Genomic DNA, 18,996 nt, shown 5'->3' on the forward strand with positions numbered 1-18,996 from the left:
GTGCACTTCGGAGGGGGTTGGCACTGCTGCTGGTTCTGCTGGCAGGACATCTTGGCTGTGGATGCTCAGAAACTGCAAGAGAGCCGCTAAGTCGGACCCCATTTCAAGATTATCTTGTCTACTCTTGTTTTCAGCTGTATTTATCTGCTGGTGAGTAGTTTGATCAAACAGGAAAGTAGATATGAGGTTTTCTTTATCTTTATCCTTTACTAGATGCTTTGTTTCAGAATGTCATGCCAAACTCCATTTTAGAATGTGTCAAAACGTCTTTTGACTCTTAAAATGCTGCCAAGAGAAAAGTTGTTGATTATTCAGTACCACCAAAGTGCAGTCTAGCTTTACTTTTCCATTGCATAGTCTAGAACTATTCAAGGAGTTTAGAGGTGAAAATTCTTTCAGAGAGAGAGAGGATCATTTACTCTAGAATTTCAAATTCCATGATCTTACAGAAATTAGGAAACTGTAAATCTGAGGTCAATTTGATGCAGTCCAGATTCTTTAAGAAAATCTAAGGAGAAAGCACGGTTGCTAGACCTGGGCTCATCCTCAGCCTATGGGGTTGTTTCTAGACCTTCTGGCTCTCAGAGTGAGACCTGTCCCCACAGAAATCTTCTTGCTAACTAGTCAGAGCAGCTGAGCCCTCTTTCTTTTCTTCCTCAGTATCAATGTCTTCAGCTCATCTTTTTCCAAGAAATGAACACGCTGCCCTTTTCAGAATTGTATCAATATTCCTCTGCATAATCCTAGTGTGACATTACAAAAAGCAGCTGAGGACACACTAAACAACAGAAAAATAATTTAGTTTCTTTGAAAATTAGTCTTCTCAGTTTCATTTGATTCCTTTCCGAATTATCCCCTCTTTTCCCCATACATCTGTATCTAATAAAAGCTTCTTGCAGCCTGCAGCCTCTCTCTCCTGCTCTGACCTGCAAGCCATTCTTTCCAGGAAGAGAAACACCTGCTCCTGATACTGTGGACACTTCCCAGAGTGGCCATGGGACAGACTCTGTAGACACCTCAAGATGTGAGAGTGGATGGGAGGTAATTCACTGCAGCCTTTTATTCTGCTGCCTAGTAGTTTTCCTTGGCACGTGAAGACAGGACTTGGGCATGGTGGGTTGCAGCTCAACACCCACATGACTCTGCTGACAGGTCGCAAGCTGGAGTGTTCCTCACTTGCCACCCTCTACTGGGCTCAGGCCATCTTTTCCTGTCTTAGAATTTGGGGTGTGTGTGTGTGTGTGTGTGTGTGTGTGTGTGTGTGTATAAATTTGTGTGAGCCTCAGGTTTCTGATCTTAATATATAATAATACAAATAGATCTCCTTTGTGGGACTACTAAAACTAGTTGCTGTGGAAAAGTGTAGTCTGGTTATGTACCATTCCAAGAAATGAATAGATGAATGGATGGAAGAAGATATGAGCCAGGTTAAAGAGATCAATATATTATAGATTAGATTCAGAGAGCCAGAGGGAGTGAATAGAGGCTCACCTGGGTTTCCTAAATGTAGAGTGGAATGTGTTTACAGCTGCAGATGCCTTTAAAACAAAAAGATTCTTATTAACTACAAAGTTACGCTACTCCTCCTACATACCTCAGTAAGTTTGGCTTGTGAATATATAAAAGAGATGACCAATGAGAAACACTGCCCTAGTACCACCATGAGAAAGAGTACCAGTTTCAAAAGTCTGAAGAAATAGGTAGAGGCTTTGAACTGTAACTCAGAGTAGTATAGCTGGTGCACATGAAAAATAGTCAATACTTATGAGACCATTTACATCATTGAAATACATATCTTCTGTAGTTAAATTTTTCCTGGTTTCTGAGATGTTTTAAACTCTCTCATGTATGTGTTTTCACGAAAGCTTCTACAATAGTAGGTTTTATACTTGACATTCAAGTCTTTGTAGATTGCTTATCCATCTACATTCCTGCCTCAACTCTTACATCACCTCATTTAATCCTTTTGTTCCTTATTTACCTTCTTATTCATACTATCTGTTTCTCTCTGTCTTCCTCATCTTAAGGCCCCAGTGCCTTTACTGCTTCCTAACATCTATGGGTACAAAAACCTAGCACACCCTGAAGTGAATGATGTACAGAGGTGAGAAACTTTTGAGCGTTCAGCCCTAATGGTATGTCTTCATCAAATTCCTCCCCTCAAGGCTCAGGAGCTACACATGAAACAGAAAGATCGTAGGAGCCAGAGGTGATGGATGTCACCAATAAAACAGTTCCTTCCAAACACAGTAGAACTGACATGTTTGAACCCTAGAGACTCTCTTCATAGTTTCTAGCCAGAAGGCTCCCAGCTCTAGAAAAGGAAAGTGGATATAGGTCCTACCTTAACCATGAGCTGTTGCACATTGATACCTGTTGGAAAAAGAAAGAAAGTCAGTTTTTCTCTGATAGATGTCACTAGATATATCAACCTCACTCCGAGTAGCCCTATGTCCAGGAGTAGTTTGCCAATACACAATGGATTCCATGATGGTTTGTGGATTTTCATTTTTTGTATTTTTGTGTGTTCTTTTGACACACACTGTACACACACACACACACCAGAGCTCATGCACATACACATACACACAGGCGCACAAACATGCACACACGAGAGAGAGAGAGAACAAAGTGCGTGTGGCAGATAAGGAGGATTTGAGAAAAGAGTTGTGGAGGAAACATGAGTCAAAATATATTGTATAGATCTTCTAATAATTGGTTGATTACAAATCTAAAGCGTCAGTCATAGAAACATTGATTCTTAGGCACATGGATCTCTGTCTCTTCCTGGAATTTGTCCCTACTGCGCATTCCTGTCAGTTGCAGATTTGCATTTTATTCTCATCCTCATCTGGCTACTCCTCCATCATTCCCAACACTAATCTAATCCCCTATTCCCTCCCTCTCTCTTCACCCAGTTCCCTCCTACATCTGCCTCTTAAGACCTTTATTTCCCCTTCTAGTGAAATTCAAACAATCAAATATTTACTGCTTTCTTGTTTAGCTTCTTTGGGTACATGAGTATGGCATGCAGGTATACTGTATTTTATAGCTAATATCCACTTTATGAGTACATGCATGTCTGAAGATGCTGCCTCCTAGTAACCAGGCAGGAACGGTGGAGCAATAGGCATACCAACCCACTCACAAAATTTCCAACCCAAAACTTAACATGTGCAGAAATACAGGGATTGGGGCATGGAAAGCAAGGGCACGAGAACAGTAACCAATGTAACTTTCATACTGTTTGGCTGTGGGTGTCTACATCTGTCTGAGTCAGCTGCTGGATGGAGCTTCTCAGGGGACAGCCATGCTAGACTCCTGTCTGCAAGCATAAAAGATTATCAATAATAGTCTAAGAACCTGAACAATAACAATATCAACAAACAAGCTGAAACAAAGGAAAGACGTCAATGGATCCCACCTCCAAAGATCAAGAACAACAGAGCTAGCTAATGAGTACTGAGAGAGGAAGAATTAGGTATTTTTTAGAGATGAGGCCCTGCAATTACCAAATATAAAGTGGTCGGACCTAAATACATATACATACAGACAAAATGGAAGTAATAACTTGTTATAGTGTGTGTGTGTGTGTGTGTGTGTGTGTGTGTGTAAAACAATGATATAAAAAAAAATTATCAATTTGGGAGTGAAACCATCATCAAGAAAGTAGGGGAAGAAAAGGGAAAAGAAAAATTTTGCAATTCTAATTTTAATTAAAATATAAAAAAATGAAACTTTAAAGAAAGTTGAAAGCTAGTATATATATATAGAAAAAAGACATGCTTGTTGTAGCATTTTTGCTTTTCTAGAAGTTATTGGATTATCTCACTCCAGTATAGTGTTTTCCAGCTCCATCTATTTACATATGAAATTTTACTTAATTTTATTTATTAACAAATATTAAATTAAATAAAATTCAACATTTTTTTTATCCACTTATCAGATGATAAACATCTAAGGATTTTCCATTTCTTGGATGTGCCTTAAATAGAATAGCAATGAACATGAAATGAACAAGTTACTTATGTATTAGAAAATAAAGTACTTTGGCTATGTGCTGAAGAGTTATATAGGTGGATCTGCTTATATTTCTAAATAAGAATAATAAATGTAGTCATGTACAGTAATCTACTATAAAATAATCTAACGTTCCATGATAAGCCTGAAGATCTCTTAAGTTTAAAGCGAATGCTCTCTACAGGTCCCTAATTCTGTGACTGTATTTATGCTTAATGCTCTGCTGTTTACATTGTAAAGACTTTTTTTTTAATATCTAGGGTTTGAATGGCAAGGAAAGAAAAGGCCAAGACATGACTCTCTATTTACCCTTGGAATATCAAGGAAAGGCCTGAATTTCTTTTAATTTGGTAAATTCAATTCTGGAAGAGGGAAAACGGATACTTTAAGTTTGCTTTGCCCCGAGCAGATACTTTAACAAATTGGAGACATGTTTGGTCACAATGTTTGTCATCTTTGGGGTCATAGATTCTCCCTAGACACTGTACCATTCATCAGAAATCCACCTCATAGCAGAGCTATCAGTGGGCCATTAGAGGACAGTTTACAAGTCCAATAATATGGTGCTGATACAGGTATTTGGCATGGGCCAAGATACTGCTAATGTTGGAGATGGTGGGTGGTATGAGTCAGCATGAAATGATTCGTTGGATACCTAGGAAACAAAAGGTAAACAATTAGAATGCCCTGTTGGTGGTTGTTCCTGACAACAATGCCATGTTTATGAAATTCTGTGAAGTATTCAAACTTACCAGCCTGTGTGTTTGTCTTTAAGCCAACAATGCCAGTGGGTGTGTGTGTGTGTGTGTGTGTGTGTGTGTGTGTGTGTGTGTGTGTGTGTGTGTGTGTGTGTGTATCTGTGTCTGTCTGTGTCTAACGTCCATCTATCTGTCTGTCTGCCTCTCTGTCTGCTTGACTGGGTGGCCATATGCTTTCTAATGGCTTGGGTGCCAGTAAATAAAATGTGTCATGTTTATCTGCCATGCTTGAAATCTCTTCAGCCTCCCATGCTTCTGTGATAATCCTCTGTCCTTGGTATTGGGACTTGGAACCTACTAACAGAAATAGAGGGTGCACATTTGCTGTGGAGGAATTAGATGATGCTCACTTGAGGCAGCTTCTGGTTTACTAACAACTTTGAAAAGCCTCTGAACACTGCTAGTAAAGATACTGTGGAAGTAGATGATTAACAGATTGCTCAGCCCTGCCTCTTCCTCGGGCCATAAAGGTCAGAATACCTCTCAGTGACTAAATGTCCAACTCAATTGCAATCCTAAACAGTATTTCTGAATAGAAGCCCAATCTGAGTATTTTGCTTCCCTCCTGCTGATCTAGAGAACTGTCTCAATGGCAGATTGCTGAGGCAAGATAAATGCTGGTGAACATTTGCAATGTTTGTGTTTTCACTATACTCATCTTAAATACTTAATACTTAATGTCGTCCCTGTCCTCTGGCTCCATGTCATTTCGTCTTCCTTCTTCTTCCTTGAAGCCCTGATTCCTATATCTACTTCCCTTCAGCTCTGGTCTTCTACTTGAGCATGAAAACATCTTCCCTCTGAGAGACAGCCTCCCTATCCAACAGCCCATTTCCCCCAAGCATTGCCTTTTTTCCTCTTCTGCTCTCCATAGAGATGATATTCCAAAAAGCAAATGTATGTTTAGAGTTCAATAATACAACATTTTAAATAATATTTCATTAATTGTCACTTGTAATTTAGGCCAAAGTATATTAATTCTTATAACCACATTTTATAGATCCTGGGAGTTGAATATAAGGAAAATCATAAACCAGACCTTTCAAATGCTGAGTTAGTGGTGCTGAGTTTCAAGCCTGTACCTTGGTATGCTCAGTCCTCCCTCTGGGTCAAGTTCTACACTCTTTATGAGCCCCTCTGTTACACACATTTAGTTCATCCTCTGCATTTTTGGTATCTCTTGTTTCTTACTGATCATTCTGATGTAACACCTGCTGTGTCTTTTTTTAGTTCCACCAGTTTGTATCTAATCTATTACATAACTTTCCCTATATCTATACTTGTGCACTTCCTCTTATAAATTCAATTTCTTAATAGCTTATGATCTGTTTTGTTCAGTGATCTATCCCATGCTATCACTTTCTATCCTATTATTAGAATAGTGAGTAGAAAAACTAAAGTTCAGTATTTGGGTGCCTAGATAAATTATGCATTGCATTTCCAAATTGTTCTATTTTTGCCTGATTTCTATCTGGCATCTTCATTTGATGGTTTATTGTCATTAAATTTAAGTTCCCAAATTTTACCTGTGGCTGATTTGTTTTCTGGAAGAAAGCCCCTTTGAATAAGGAAAACTATACATGTTCTATTACTTTCAGAATATAACATTAGTCTTCCTTCCATAGGGAAATACAGCACATTTGAGGTCACAATAATCATACGCTTGCCTGCTATTGGTAACAACTCTTAAACATGTGCTCAGACATGCTAATTTAGCCTCTCCATCTCTGTACAATGTGAAGTAAGCACTAATAGTTTTTCAAGTTACTGGGAACATGAGGAAGGATTCAACTTCATGGTATTCAGTATTACATGGGTTTCCATCTCTGTCTTCCTACCTGCAATTGTCTTAAGCTAAACATTGCCTGAGCCAAGAAGAACAACTCCATCAGGCATAGCATAGGCATTAAGAATAAGGACCCATCACCATGGAGCACAGGCCACTTCACCCTTTGTTATTACTAAGATTATAATCAACCAAGATTTCTTCATACATGCAGACTGACTCATAAGTAGATGCAGCTAGTCTGGACCTGAAATCAAGGATTTTGTATTGAATTAAGTCTGTTTGTTTAGGTTTTTCATATCAATTCTTTGATTCTAACCTACACTGTGGCAGAAACTTATACCTCAGTCCTCTCAAAACTTTGAAGACACCTAGAATCTAAGTGGCTGCCTCTTAAAGTGCATATCATCAATGTTTTATACAGCTCATTGGAGGAAAACTGAATTGAGACCTGGAAACCATCAGGATACCTACATATAATGTTGGGTCCCAAGATGTTTCATCAGGAGAAACCATGTCTCTCTCCCTGCCCCACCTGCCTTTAAATCATGCTGACAGTCTGACTGCTGTTACACCTTGCTGGAAGTTTCCTCCTTCCTCATTCACCATACCCAGCTTCCATCTCTGAGCTGTAGTTGCCTCCTGGGCATTTGGTTTACTATATTCCCCTCCTATGTGCATCCAGGACACCCAATGCCTCCCATTCCAAAGCTCATAACATGCATTATTTACATTACTCATGATTGTATCCAACATCAATACTTTCTGTGATTAGCCAAATTCTAGTAAATATCTGTCACAAGAGTGTCTGTGTTGATGCAAAGGTGATAAATAGTCTTCTCTTTAATGGTATAACTCTGAAAAGTGGGAAAGCTGTAACACAGCTCAAAAAGAGTCCTATGGTAAAACACGAAAAGGCATGACAGGTAGATTAAAAACTTTCGGTTCTCTGTAAGTCCGTATATCCTTCCTTTCCAGATCAGGAACCTCATATTTAGATAAATAAACCTGTGATGGTCCCTGACAATGGAAAACACAAGAATCACCAATTACCACCCATTTTCCTGGTTCATCTCAAGCCACCACAATGTGGGTCTTCTATATCTATAGCACACTCTTCCAGAACACAGGACTGGTGTATGGCTATGGACCAAGTGTGCTCACCATCCAACTACACCTCCAAACATCGACCAAGTGTCCGCATGTACACAGGTTGTCTTCTGGTTACTAGCACCAACTACCTTTATAGTTTAATACAATGGTTCTCGACATTCTTTTTTTTTAAATTCATTTTTATTTTTAAATGTTTTTGTTGCATATTTATTTTATATAACTATAGACTCAGTCTTCCCATTATTTGTTAGTTATTAAAGAAAATATATACTAAATAAATTAAATGATTTAAATTTGATGTAGTTATATATTTGAAAATCATAGATTCTTGGCTTTATTATGTTGATAAGCTATTTTTTTTTTTTACTTTTTTTTATTAACTTGAGTATTTCTTATATACATTTGAGTGTTATTCCTTTCCGGTTTCGGACAAACATCCCCCCCCCTCCCTTCCTTGTGGGTGTTCCCCTCCCCTCCCCCATTGCCCGCCCTCCCCCCAAACAGTCTAGTTCACTGGGGTTCAGTCTTAACAGGACCCAGGGCTTCCCTTCCCTGGTGCTCTTGCAGGATATTCATTGCTACCTGAGGTCAGGTTCAGGGGTCCCAGTCCATGTATAGTCTTTAGGTAGTGGCTTAGTCCCGGGAAGCTCTGTTTGTGGCATTGTTGTACATATGGGGTCTCAGGGCCCTTCAAGCTCTTCAGTTCTTTCTCTGATTCCTTCAGCGGGGTCCCTATTCTCAGTTCAGTGGTTTGCTGCTGGCATTCGCCTCTGTATTTGCCATATTCTGGCTGTGTCTCTCAGGATAGATCTACATCCGGTTCTGTCAGCCTGCCTTCTTGCTTCATCCATCTTGTCTAATTGGGTGGCTGTATATGTATGGGCCACATGTGGGGCAGAGCTCTGAATGGTGTTCCTTCTGTCTCTATTTTTAATCTTTTGCCTCTCTATTCCCCTGCAAGGGTATTCTTATTCCCTTTTAAAGAAGGGTGAAGCATTCAAATTTTGATCATCGTCTTGAGTTTCATTTGTTCTAGGCATCTAGGGTAATTCAAGCATTTGGGCTAATAGCCACTTATCAATGAGTGCATACCATGTGTCTTTCTGTGATTAGGTTACCTCACTCAGGATGATATTTTCCAGTTCAACCATTTTATCTAAATTTCATAAAGTCATTATTTTGATAGCTGAGTAATATTTCATTGTGTAGATGTACCACATTTTCTGTATCCATTCCTCTGTTGAAGGGCATCTGGGTTCTTTCCAGCTTCTGGCTATTATAAATAAGGCTGCAATGAACATAGTGGAGCACGTGTCTTTTTTATATGTTGGGGCATCTTTTGGGTATATTCCCAAGAGAGGTATAGCTGGATCCTCAGGCAGTTCAATGTCCAATTTTCTGAGGAACCTCCAGACTGATTTCCAGAATGGTTGTATCAGTCTGCAACCCCCAACAATGGAGAGTGTTCCTCTTTCTCCACATCCTCAGCATCTGCTGTCACCTGGAGTTTTGATCTTAGCCATTCTCACTGGTGTGAGGTGAAATCTCAGGGTTGTTTTTGATTTGTTTTCCCTGATGACTAAAGATGTTGTACATTTCTTTAGGTGTTTCTCAGCCATTCGGCATTCCTCAGCTGTGAATTCTTTGTTTAGCTCTGAACCCCATTTTTTAATAGGGTTATTTGTCTCCCTGTGGTCTAACTTCTTGAGTTCTTTGTATATTTTGGATATAAGGCCTCTATCTGTTGTAGGATTGGTAAAGATCTTTTCCCAATCTGTTGGTTGCCGTTTTGTCCTAACCACAGTGTCCTTTGCCTTACAGAAGCTTTGCAGTTTTATGAGATCCCATTTGGGTTCTCAACATTCTTAATGCTGTGATCTGTTAATACAGTTCTGCATGGTATAGTGACCACAACCATAAAATTATTTCATTGCTACTTAAAAACTGCAATTTTGCTACCGTTATGAATCATAATGCAAATGTTTGATATGGAGAATATCTGATATGTGACTCCTCTAGAAAGGTTGAAAACCACTGACCTAACATAAATTGCTGAGCTGCTCTCTAATGCATAGCAGGTATATTTGTTCATGTGTCCAAGGATACTTAGTTGGTGGAACAAATTGTGGAATGTAAAATATCTTCCTCTGATTATCTGTGAATTGCCTTGGAAAAGAACATATTCCACAGCTAGGCTCCTATCTTTTAGTAAGCATATCTCTAACATAAGTTATACTCCACATCAACTATCCATGAACACAGCCTGATTCTGAGTGTTTCTCAGCAGCAGAGGCTGAAAAGCAAAATCTGAGAAGCAGAGGTAGGGGAGGACTGCTGTAGGGCAATATGTGAAAGGGCAGAGGTAAAGGAAATCAGCTGTGGAACATGAGAGGATACAAGGAAGATTAGCAGCACACTCAAAGATCTCTCCTTTCTACTGTTCTCTAACATTTTCCTACGTCAAAGCATAGAGACCCTGGTAAACCAAAGTCTACAGAGTTTTCTCAGGTGATATTGCAGATCACAAAACATAGCTTGCAGCAGTGAAGAGCCCGCTTGTGGTGACCTGGTCCCTAAACAGAAGGAAGATTGAAACTTCACAGTTGTGATCATCCTTTTCTTACAATGAGCTCCATGTTTCTTCTTCATATTGAAGGGCTGCCTTACCATTGACCAGGAGAGGGGTCACTGTACAGGAATGCATTTAAAAGAAGAGTGGAGATGTTCTCCTTATTCTGACAAAGAAGCCAGGGCAAAGAAAACCTATGCTTGTAGTGGCAAATAAGGAGCCATCAGACTTCTGTGGAATATGCAAGATATATTTATGCCAACCCAGCTACAAACCCTGCAATTTACAGCAGAGACCTGCCTTAAGGATAAGCTTATGTAACTATGGCACAAACACTATGGGAAAAAACAACCAGTATCTGCCTGAGGAGCCTACCTCTATAGATGAATGGATGGATGGATGGACAGACACATAGATAAATAGATACAGAGATACAGAAATATAGAGATATAGAAATGGAGAAAATATAAATTTTTTCATGCAATGTATTCTGATCACAGTTTCCTCCACCAATTCCCCCCAGATTTCCCTCCTACCTCCCCAACTACCCAACCCCTGCTTTTTATGGTGTCTTTAGAAGGCAAACAGGAAAAAAATAATTTAAAAATAAGGAAATAAAAGCACACACACATACACACACCATAAAACACGTAGCTGAAATCATAATAACCAACTAAGACCAGTAAGAAAAATTTAAACAAAGTTATATAAGATTAAAAGTCTACAAAAATACCACTAAAGGGTTTTTGTGTTTGTTTTGCCCATCTACTGCTGGGCATGCCACGTACCTTTAAGTGTGGTTTATATACCTAATGAGACTCTATTAAAGAAAGCTGTTTTTTCTTTGCAAGTGGATATCAATTGGAGACAACTTCTTGTTTGGGGATGGGAACTCTTGACCACTTCCACTCTCAGTGCTTGGATCCCACATAGCTTGAACCTGTACATGGCCTGTGCATGCTTCCTCAGTCTCTGGGTGCTCATATGTGTGTCAGTCCTGTGATGTCTGGAAAAGACTGCTTCCTTGGCATGATCTATGCACTCTTGCTCTTTCAATTTTTTCGGCCTTCTTTTCTAAATAATTCCCTGCATTCTTAGGGAAGGGATTTGATAAAAAAAAATCTCATTTACAACTGAATGTTTCAAAAATCCTTTACTCTCTGAACACTGTCCAGCTGTGGATATGTAATTTAGTTACCATCTATGACAAAGAAAGATTCTCTGATGGTGGCTGAGCAAAGCACTGATCTACAGGTATAGTAGAATGACAATAGGAATCATTTTATTGCTATGCTTTTTTACAGAATGTAGTATTTGATTTTTTTTTCTAGATCCAAAGTATTTGGCTACCCAAGCAGTGTCATACATAGATTTGATTTCATAGGATAGACTGCCCAAGCAAATAGTGGTTGGTTTCTCCTACAGTGCTTGTACCATTGTTACACCAATTTATCCTGCAGGCAGGTCACTGCTGTAAATTGCAGTTTGTATCAGGGTTTTTATTAATCTTTCTCCTCTGCTCAAGTGCAAAGTATCTTCCAATACCATCAACACTAGTTAGTAGGGGTAAAGTTTCTTAGAATCCAGCATGACTTTTCCAAGTTCAGTGAGCTATGCTGGTATTATCTTCAGAAATAGAGCCTTATCATTGAGTTGTGTACTCCTCATGTCTGACCTTTAACATAGAGGAATAAAAGTACCATGATACAGCACGTAGATAGGGGATTTAATAATGAACTATACAAGATAATCTGTGCCTGATCTATACTGTAAACTGTATCTGATAATCAAATAATATTCTGCACATGCCCAACCTCCTACTTCCATGGGGTAGGTTTATGGCTCTGACTATAATCCTAGTACAACATCCAGGGAACTACCAAATGTAGGTCTTAACACATTTATTCCTAGCGAGGGAGTCACCCTCCATCCTCCATCATTGTATCAGAGAACAAGGATGTGAAGGTGAGGCAAAAAACCCCATAAGCTAAGCCACTTCTTCTAGATTGAAGAAAGTCCAGGCAACAATATGATAACCGAAAACCAAACTAATAAATTACAATGAAATCCACCCACATCATATTTGGATGGCTGATATTTAAGGAAAGCACAGAAACTAACAAAAGTTGGCAAGAATTTGGAGAAAGCAGGACCTACTCACTAGGATTGGACTATGGCTGATGCTTCTGGGGGCTGGGACTATGAATGGTGTTGCTGGGGTGAGAATGTGAATTATGTTATAGGGGTGGGACTGTGAATTAGGTTGTAGGGGTGGGACTGTGAATGATCATGCTGGGGTGGGACTGTAAATGATATCACCCCTGTGGGAACTAACATGGCAGTACCTGGATTATCATGTGATCTAGCAATTCCATTTCCTGATCTCTATCCACAGTAATTGAAATCATACACTCAGAGAAGCATTTTGTAACAGTGTTGATTTGACCATTACTAAGTATAGCCAAACAATGGAAGAAACTCAAGTGCTTTTAGCCATTCAGTGGTGAACAAATAGAGCATAGTATCTACATGCAATATAGTATCTTGCCTCCTTAAATAGCTGTCACATGCTACAGCAAAGATGAACCTGGAGAACATTATGCTAAGTGAAATAAGTACAAATACTGTATGAGTCTACCTGTGATACATATAGCGTCAAGTTTTAAAAGATGGAAAATGGAATATATTGTGTAGAGGCTAAGTGGAAGTGAAGCATGAAATGTTGAGTTTTTGTCCTGTAGGATAGATAAATGGTGGTGATAGTAATACAACAATGTGAGTATAATTAATTCCACGGAGCTGCATTGCCCAACATAGCTATGAAGGTAAATTTTGTTATATGTATTTTACTCTGAGGTAAAAAGATGCTTCACCTCAGCCAATTGGCATCAAATAAAGAACAGACATTATTTAGGACACAGGCTGTGAATCCATCCAGTTTTTATTGTTATGTATCTTCCTATTGTCACAGTTCCTGTACTTTCCCAACAGGACAGAGCATGTCTCAAGCTGCCAACCATAACCTTGTTCAATTATTACCTGACCTAAGATAGACACAAGGATATACTAATTCCACTTGGATGAAAGTTTGCAATCTAGTTGGGCAGAAAAGGCAGGAGAAATTACTAATTCAAGAGTATTGAAAAGCACTTACTAAATGAATGGTATTAGAGCAGTGAATTCTAGGAAGTCAGAATAGGGTCCTATGGGTAGAAACACACAACAACAGTAAAAGATTCAGGAGGAGTTATTGAAAGACAGGTACAATTTTAGATCCTGGGAAATAGGTGAGAAATGGTTCAGACTGAGGAAGCCTCTGCAGAGGCAAGAGCATCTGGGGACTGTCAGGAGAAACACCCAAGGAGTGTCCTAGTGACCAAGCTGGTCTAGTTAGAATTAAAGCTCTGTGCAAAGAAGGATTGAGACATAAGGCTGGAATGATGTCAGGGATTCAGGTGTAGAACGTGAGGTAACATGCAAGAAGTTTGGATAACAACTTGGAAGCAGGAAGCACCTCAATGTCTATGGAAAGATTAAATCAGATAAGAAAGGGAAATACTCTAAAGAACCTAACGCAGGAGCATTTGGGTTATACTTTTGTTTAAAAGTAGGCTCCCTGTGTTCCACCACAAGCCCCACAATTCATGCCACGATAGGTGTTTCCTTGATCTCCACAACCACTTAAACCGCGTGATCCTGAAAAGACACCACCAGATACACAGCAGCCATTACTCTCTTGCCCTTGGCTGAAGCTATAGGAGCTCGGGCCTTCAGTATCCAGGCGACATGGGTTAGATTCATGACAGCCTAGTTCTTGGCCGTAAGGAACTGGACTGTGACCTGAGCAAGGACTGGGACAACGAATGGGATCCCCACAAGGCACTGGACTGGAGCAGGGCATTGGACGTGGCATTGGTTCTGGATGCGGACAAGGTTGTGAACGAGGACTGGGTTGTGGACGTCGACCTGGAGTCTCACAGTGAACTGGGCGTGGATGTGGCGCTGGGCATGGTACTGGACATGGCACTGGCTTAGAAACTGAACATGGTTCTGGATACAGACAGGGTTCTGAAAATCGCCTCAATGGAGGACATGGGCGAGGTTCTGGACTTGGGCACGGCTCTGGTCGTGGACGTGGGCGTGGTTCTGGACTTGGGCATGGGTCTGGTCGTGGACGTGGGCGTGGTTCTGGACTTGGGCATGGGTCTGGACGTGGGCGTGGGCGTGGTTCTGGACTTGGGCATGGGTCTGGACGTGGGCGTGGGCGTGGTTCTGGACTTGGGCATGGCTCTGGACGTGGGCGTGGGCGTGGACGTGGTTCTGGACTTGGGCATGGTTCTGGACGTGGATATGGACGTGGTGCAGGAACTGGACACCGCCGCCATGATGATTCTGGAGACCGGTCAAGACGCTGTGGCCTACAAGGTCTTGGGAATGCATGTGGTTCTGCGCATGGCCTCAGGTCTGGGCAAGAGACACCCCAAGAAGGTTGCCGGGGACAACTCCGAGATCTTCCTCTGATGGGAGGAATCTGGACAGGACACCTCTGAGGGGGAACCTGCCTTGGGCAGCAAGGCGAGGAAATCTCTATCCTGCATTTGGGTCCACATCTTTGAGAACAGCCTGAAGGGCGGCCCCGAGGAGAACAGTGGCTGCCGTAGATGGGTTCTGAGCGGCGGGGTGGAGTGCAATAGTTGTAGGAGCCTGAAGAGCACCGGGATGGCAGGCAGCTGCTATAGCAGGGCTCAGAATGTCTTGGTGGAGAGCAGCTGCGATAAGAAGGCTGAAGCCGACGAGAAGGGAGGCATCGGCTGGCGCTCTGAGACCTGCGCTGTGCAGTGAAGCTTCCATAGGTGCCCTGGGCCTGGCATTGAGGTGCACAAGTGCTAAAGGAAGTCCCGGACCGACGCTGGGAGGAGCAGTTGCTGTAGGATGCTCTAGACTGCAGTTGGGAGGTGCAGCTGCCAAAGGAAGCCTGTGACTGACGCTGAGTACCACAGTTGGTATAGGAGGGTCTGGACTGAAACTGGGGTTCGCAGTAACTGTAGGAAGCCTGAGACTGATGCTGTGGAGCACAGCTGCTGTAAGAACCCCGTGACTGTGATTGAGGAGTGCAGCTACCATAGGATCCCTGATACTGGTACTGAGTGGAGAAACTTCCCTGGCCCTGGCCCTGGCCCAGTGAGGGACATTCTACATAAGTGTACCCAGGCTGAGGAGCTGGAACAGGCACGTAGTTTGAAACTGGATATTCCACAAAACGAGTTTCTGTATAATACACTGGAGCACACTCTACATAGTAGGTCTGAGGAGGTTGTGGGACTTGCACATAGGAAACCTGAGATTGGCATGGAGCCTGGCATTGAACACAGGAAACCTGAGCCTGGCAGGGAGCCTGGCACTTTATCTCAGTGGTCTTAGGCTGGCATTTCACCTGGGTGGTCTTGGTCTGGCATTTAACGTTGGTGGTTTTACATGGAGCCTGGCCCTTCACTTCAGTGGTACTGGACTGGCATGGAGTCTGAGAAACTTGAATGGGGCATGGTGCAGCACATTCCAGAAATTGCATCTCGCACGGAGCTTCCACTAGCACCTGGTTGTTGGCATAGGGAAACTGTGAGGGACCAAAGGAGGAGCCCTTAACACAGCACTGGGGTATCGGCCCACAACACTGAATCTCTTGCTGGTCACACATGGTCCTGGTGCAGGTGGGTGAGCAAGACCTGAGGGTAGAGAAACCAGGGTCAGGAGGCTGAAAGATGGGAGTGAGGAGCTGGGATCTAGAACCAGAAGCCTGGTGTCTTCTCTGGTTTTTCTTTAGATGACTTCAACCTTCACTTACTGACTTACCTGAGCCCATGCTAGTCATTATTGTTCATGAGACCTGCCCCCTGTCCCTGCCCCCTAACCTGGTTATGCCAAAATGGCTCAGTTCTGCATAGCTGGATATAAAGGTAGGCATACCAATGTCTGCCACCAGAGAGCAGTGATGACAAGCAGATTAACACTTAACAAGTCAAGTGATGAAACAGCCCTACAGGAAAAACAAGTAACAGTTTGTTTCCAATACATAGCCCAAACTGAGGCTTCCATGCACACAGGGAGGTATACACAAGCCACATATAAAAATGACCATGAGGCAGGGCTGGGGGTACACAGGCATTATCTATGTTCACATTACATCAAAAAAAAAAAAAATCCACGGAATTAGCAAAGGATCAAGGAAAATTCTGGACCTGTCAGGCCCAGTGCTTAATATTTGCTGCTCCCATCCAATCTTTTTAAGTGAATTAATTTAAACAGATCCTCACAGAAATATGAAAATTCATATATACTTCACATACAAAACATACCATCATTAAGGACAGCACGGTCACTTGCCCAAGCAGGTTGCTGTTATTAATCATCTAGAGGGTAACAATCTGCTAACTTCAGAAATATTTTCTCCTCAGACCCTCTGAGATGCTAATGAAGCTGAGATAACCCAGAGACTATCATATTCTTCATGACATTCAAGGATTTACAGTGATGTAAGTAGAGTCGGAAACACTTATGAAACTGCATAGCAAGATCGTCACAGTATGACATAAGGCATTCATGCACACATTCCTATACTACCCTTACCTCACAAGAAAATACAGTAGTTCCCATCTGCTTTTCCCAGAGCTACCTGTCTGTTCAGGTAGCCCAATGACTGGCAAAGAACAGAGCTAATTTGTCAATTAAATCATAACAACAAAACATCTCTCACAACCTTCCAGGATACCTAAAATTCTTCCACTGGAAGACAGAGCTAGACATTTTCCATTTGTAGCACTTGTCTATGTTTGTGTTCCCTGCACATGGTGGCTCATCCATCCTCATGTGCCTCTACTCAGATAAAACAAATAACTACTGTTTCCATCCTTTTATGCATCTAGGGACTCAAAATAAAAGAACATTGTATCTTCTCCTGGGAGAATGAGTTACTAACAAAAGAAATGGTACCTGGAGAAAAGACCAGGACTGTCAAAGGCAAATACACCAACTTTTAAACCCCATATCTTTCCATAAACCCTAAACGTTTTATAATCCTTGATAAATTTTACACCTCAGACTGATGTCTCTCTGCCCCAGCTTCTGCCTTAATCATTCCTCAGTTTTAGAGTCTGGGAACCCCTTGAATATCCATCAACCCCAACATGATCCCAGAACCCAGCTTCCAGACTCACCCTCCTCAGCAGGCACAAAGTCATCCAGGCTAAGGCATCTGGGCAGAGGACTGTGTTTATATAAAGAGCTGTGGGTCTGGCTCAAACCATGAGACAACTGGTTGGCATCTGCCCAAGGTAACATTCCACCACCTAATTTCCTCCCTGTGTGCTGTCCGTCTAGTCACCTACAGAGCTGGGAGTGCCTTTTTCTGGTGTCAAAGCTTCTAGACTATGGAGAAGCAGGTTATTTTCTTCCTCATTGTTCATCCTATCAGTTTCCTCTCCATCCCAACAGGACTCAATGATGAAGGTGTTGAGGAGACACTGAGGTATCATCTCTCCTAGAAAATCGTTCCATATTCTACCGTCCTCTTGCCTCAGTTCTCATGAGATAGAAGTAGTGAAGAAAATGTGGGGTCAGAGCTGCATCTAGGGTCTCATGCTGCTGACTTACAGCTTGGGAACCTTTATAACTAAGTTAGAAGTTACTTTACTCTTCTCCAAAATGGGTGAGTCTTTTTACCATTGTCATGGAGACTATAACAATTGTTTCATACAAATCCATCTTACCAAGCATGATGTTCAAAATATCCATTTTCTCAAGAGAAAGCACATCACAAGCAAAAATGCAACTGGATCAGTGTACATCTGCTAAGGCCCAATCTAAAGCTGAGAAGACAGTGGATGAAGAGCAAGCGCTTGGTGGATGCTGTAGAGAAGTCTTTCAAAGCAGCATAAGGCAGTCGGTGTGTTAGAAAACAGCACGGTTCAGAATAGAGCAAGCAAGGGGGCCCCATGAGCCACATAAACACAAGTTGCATATCCTTTATATTTCTCTGCACTTTGCTAAAATTAACAGCTAATATTTTTAAATGAAGAGATTTTAGTTAATGTTCTAGATCTCCAGGTTTTCCTTTATAAATCAAGTTTGTTTAGAGATGCCTGCCTTTTTATAAGACTGACAATAGTTACCTTCCACTAATATGGTTTATAGTTTTCCATTCTACAAAGCTTCATCATGCTTTGGTTTTGGGGGGTTTTGAAGGTTGTGGGTGCTTTGTTTGTTTTTGTTTTTGTTTTTTGAGACAGGGTTTCTGAAACTCTCTCTGTAGACCAGGCTGGCCTCGAACTCAGAGATATGCCTGCCTCTGCCTCCCGAGTGTGGGGGTTAAAGGCATGTGTCACCATGCCATCATTCTTCATTCTATATGTACAATGCAATGTAAAGTGCAAGGCTCCTTATATTATTTTTCCATTATTCTTTTATGGTTAAAAAGGAAGCAAGCATTGGGCTGGAGAGATGCTCAATGGTTAATAGTACTTACTATGTAATCCTGAGGATAAGAGCTCAGATGCCAGCAGTAATCCAACAACTAGCCAGGCATCCTCTATAAAAGCTCATAATTTCAACTTTTAGGGGACACAGAGCTAGAAGGATCACTGGGAACAACATACTGGCTTCCAGCCTAGCCATGCTATGAATTCGCAGGTTCAGGAAAATACTCTGCCTTAGAAGAATATGTGGTCAGTAATAAGAGGACACATGACATCCTCTCC

The 18,996-nt window shown here is 41.5% G+C and overlaps 1 protein-coding gene across 2 annotated transcripts; it reads right to left on the reverse strand.

The window, feature by feature from the left end:
- Positions 1-13,168: 13,168 nt before the first annotated feature.
- Kprp (keratinocyte proline rich protein) lies at positions 13,169-17,471 on the reverse strand. 2 transcript variants are annotated; one of them, XM_032896768.1, is made up of 2 exons: positions 17,458-17,471; positions 13,169-15,969 (listed from the first exon to the last, which is right to left on the reverse strand). In XM_032896768.1, the coding sequence occupies exon 2, from the start codon at positions 15,939-15,941 to the stop codon at positions 13,848-13,850; it is 2,094 nt and encodes a 697-aa protein (XP_032752659.1). In that variant the 5' UTR covers positions 15,942-15,969; positions 17,458-17,471; the 3' UTR covers positions 13,169-13,847. The 2 variants fall into 2 exon arrangements, with proteins under 2 accessions (XP_032752659.1, XP_032752660.1); XM_032896769.1 differs by lacking the exon at positions 17,458-17,471 and having other exon boundaries at positions 13,848-14,410; positions 14,543-15,941.
- Between the last annotated feature and the right edge of the window lie 1,525 nt (positions 17,472-18,996).

The sequence above is a fragment of the Rattus rattus genome, chromosome 3, assembly GCF_011064425.1.
Source record: "Rattus rattus isolate New Zealand chromosome 3, Rrattus_CSIRO_v1, whole genome shotgun sequence".
NCBI lineage: Eukaryota > Metazoa > Chordata > Mammalia > Rodentia > Muridae > Rattus > Rattus rattus.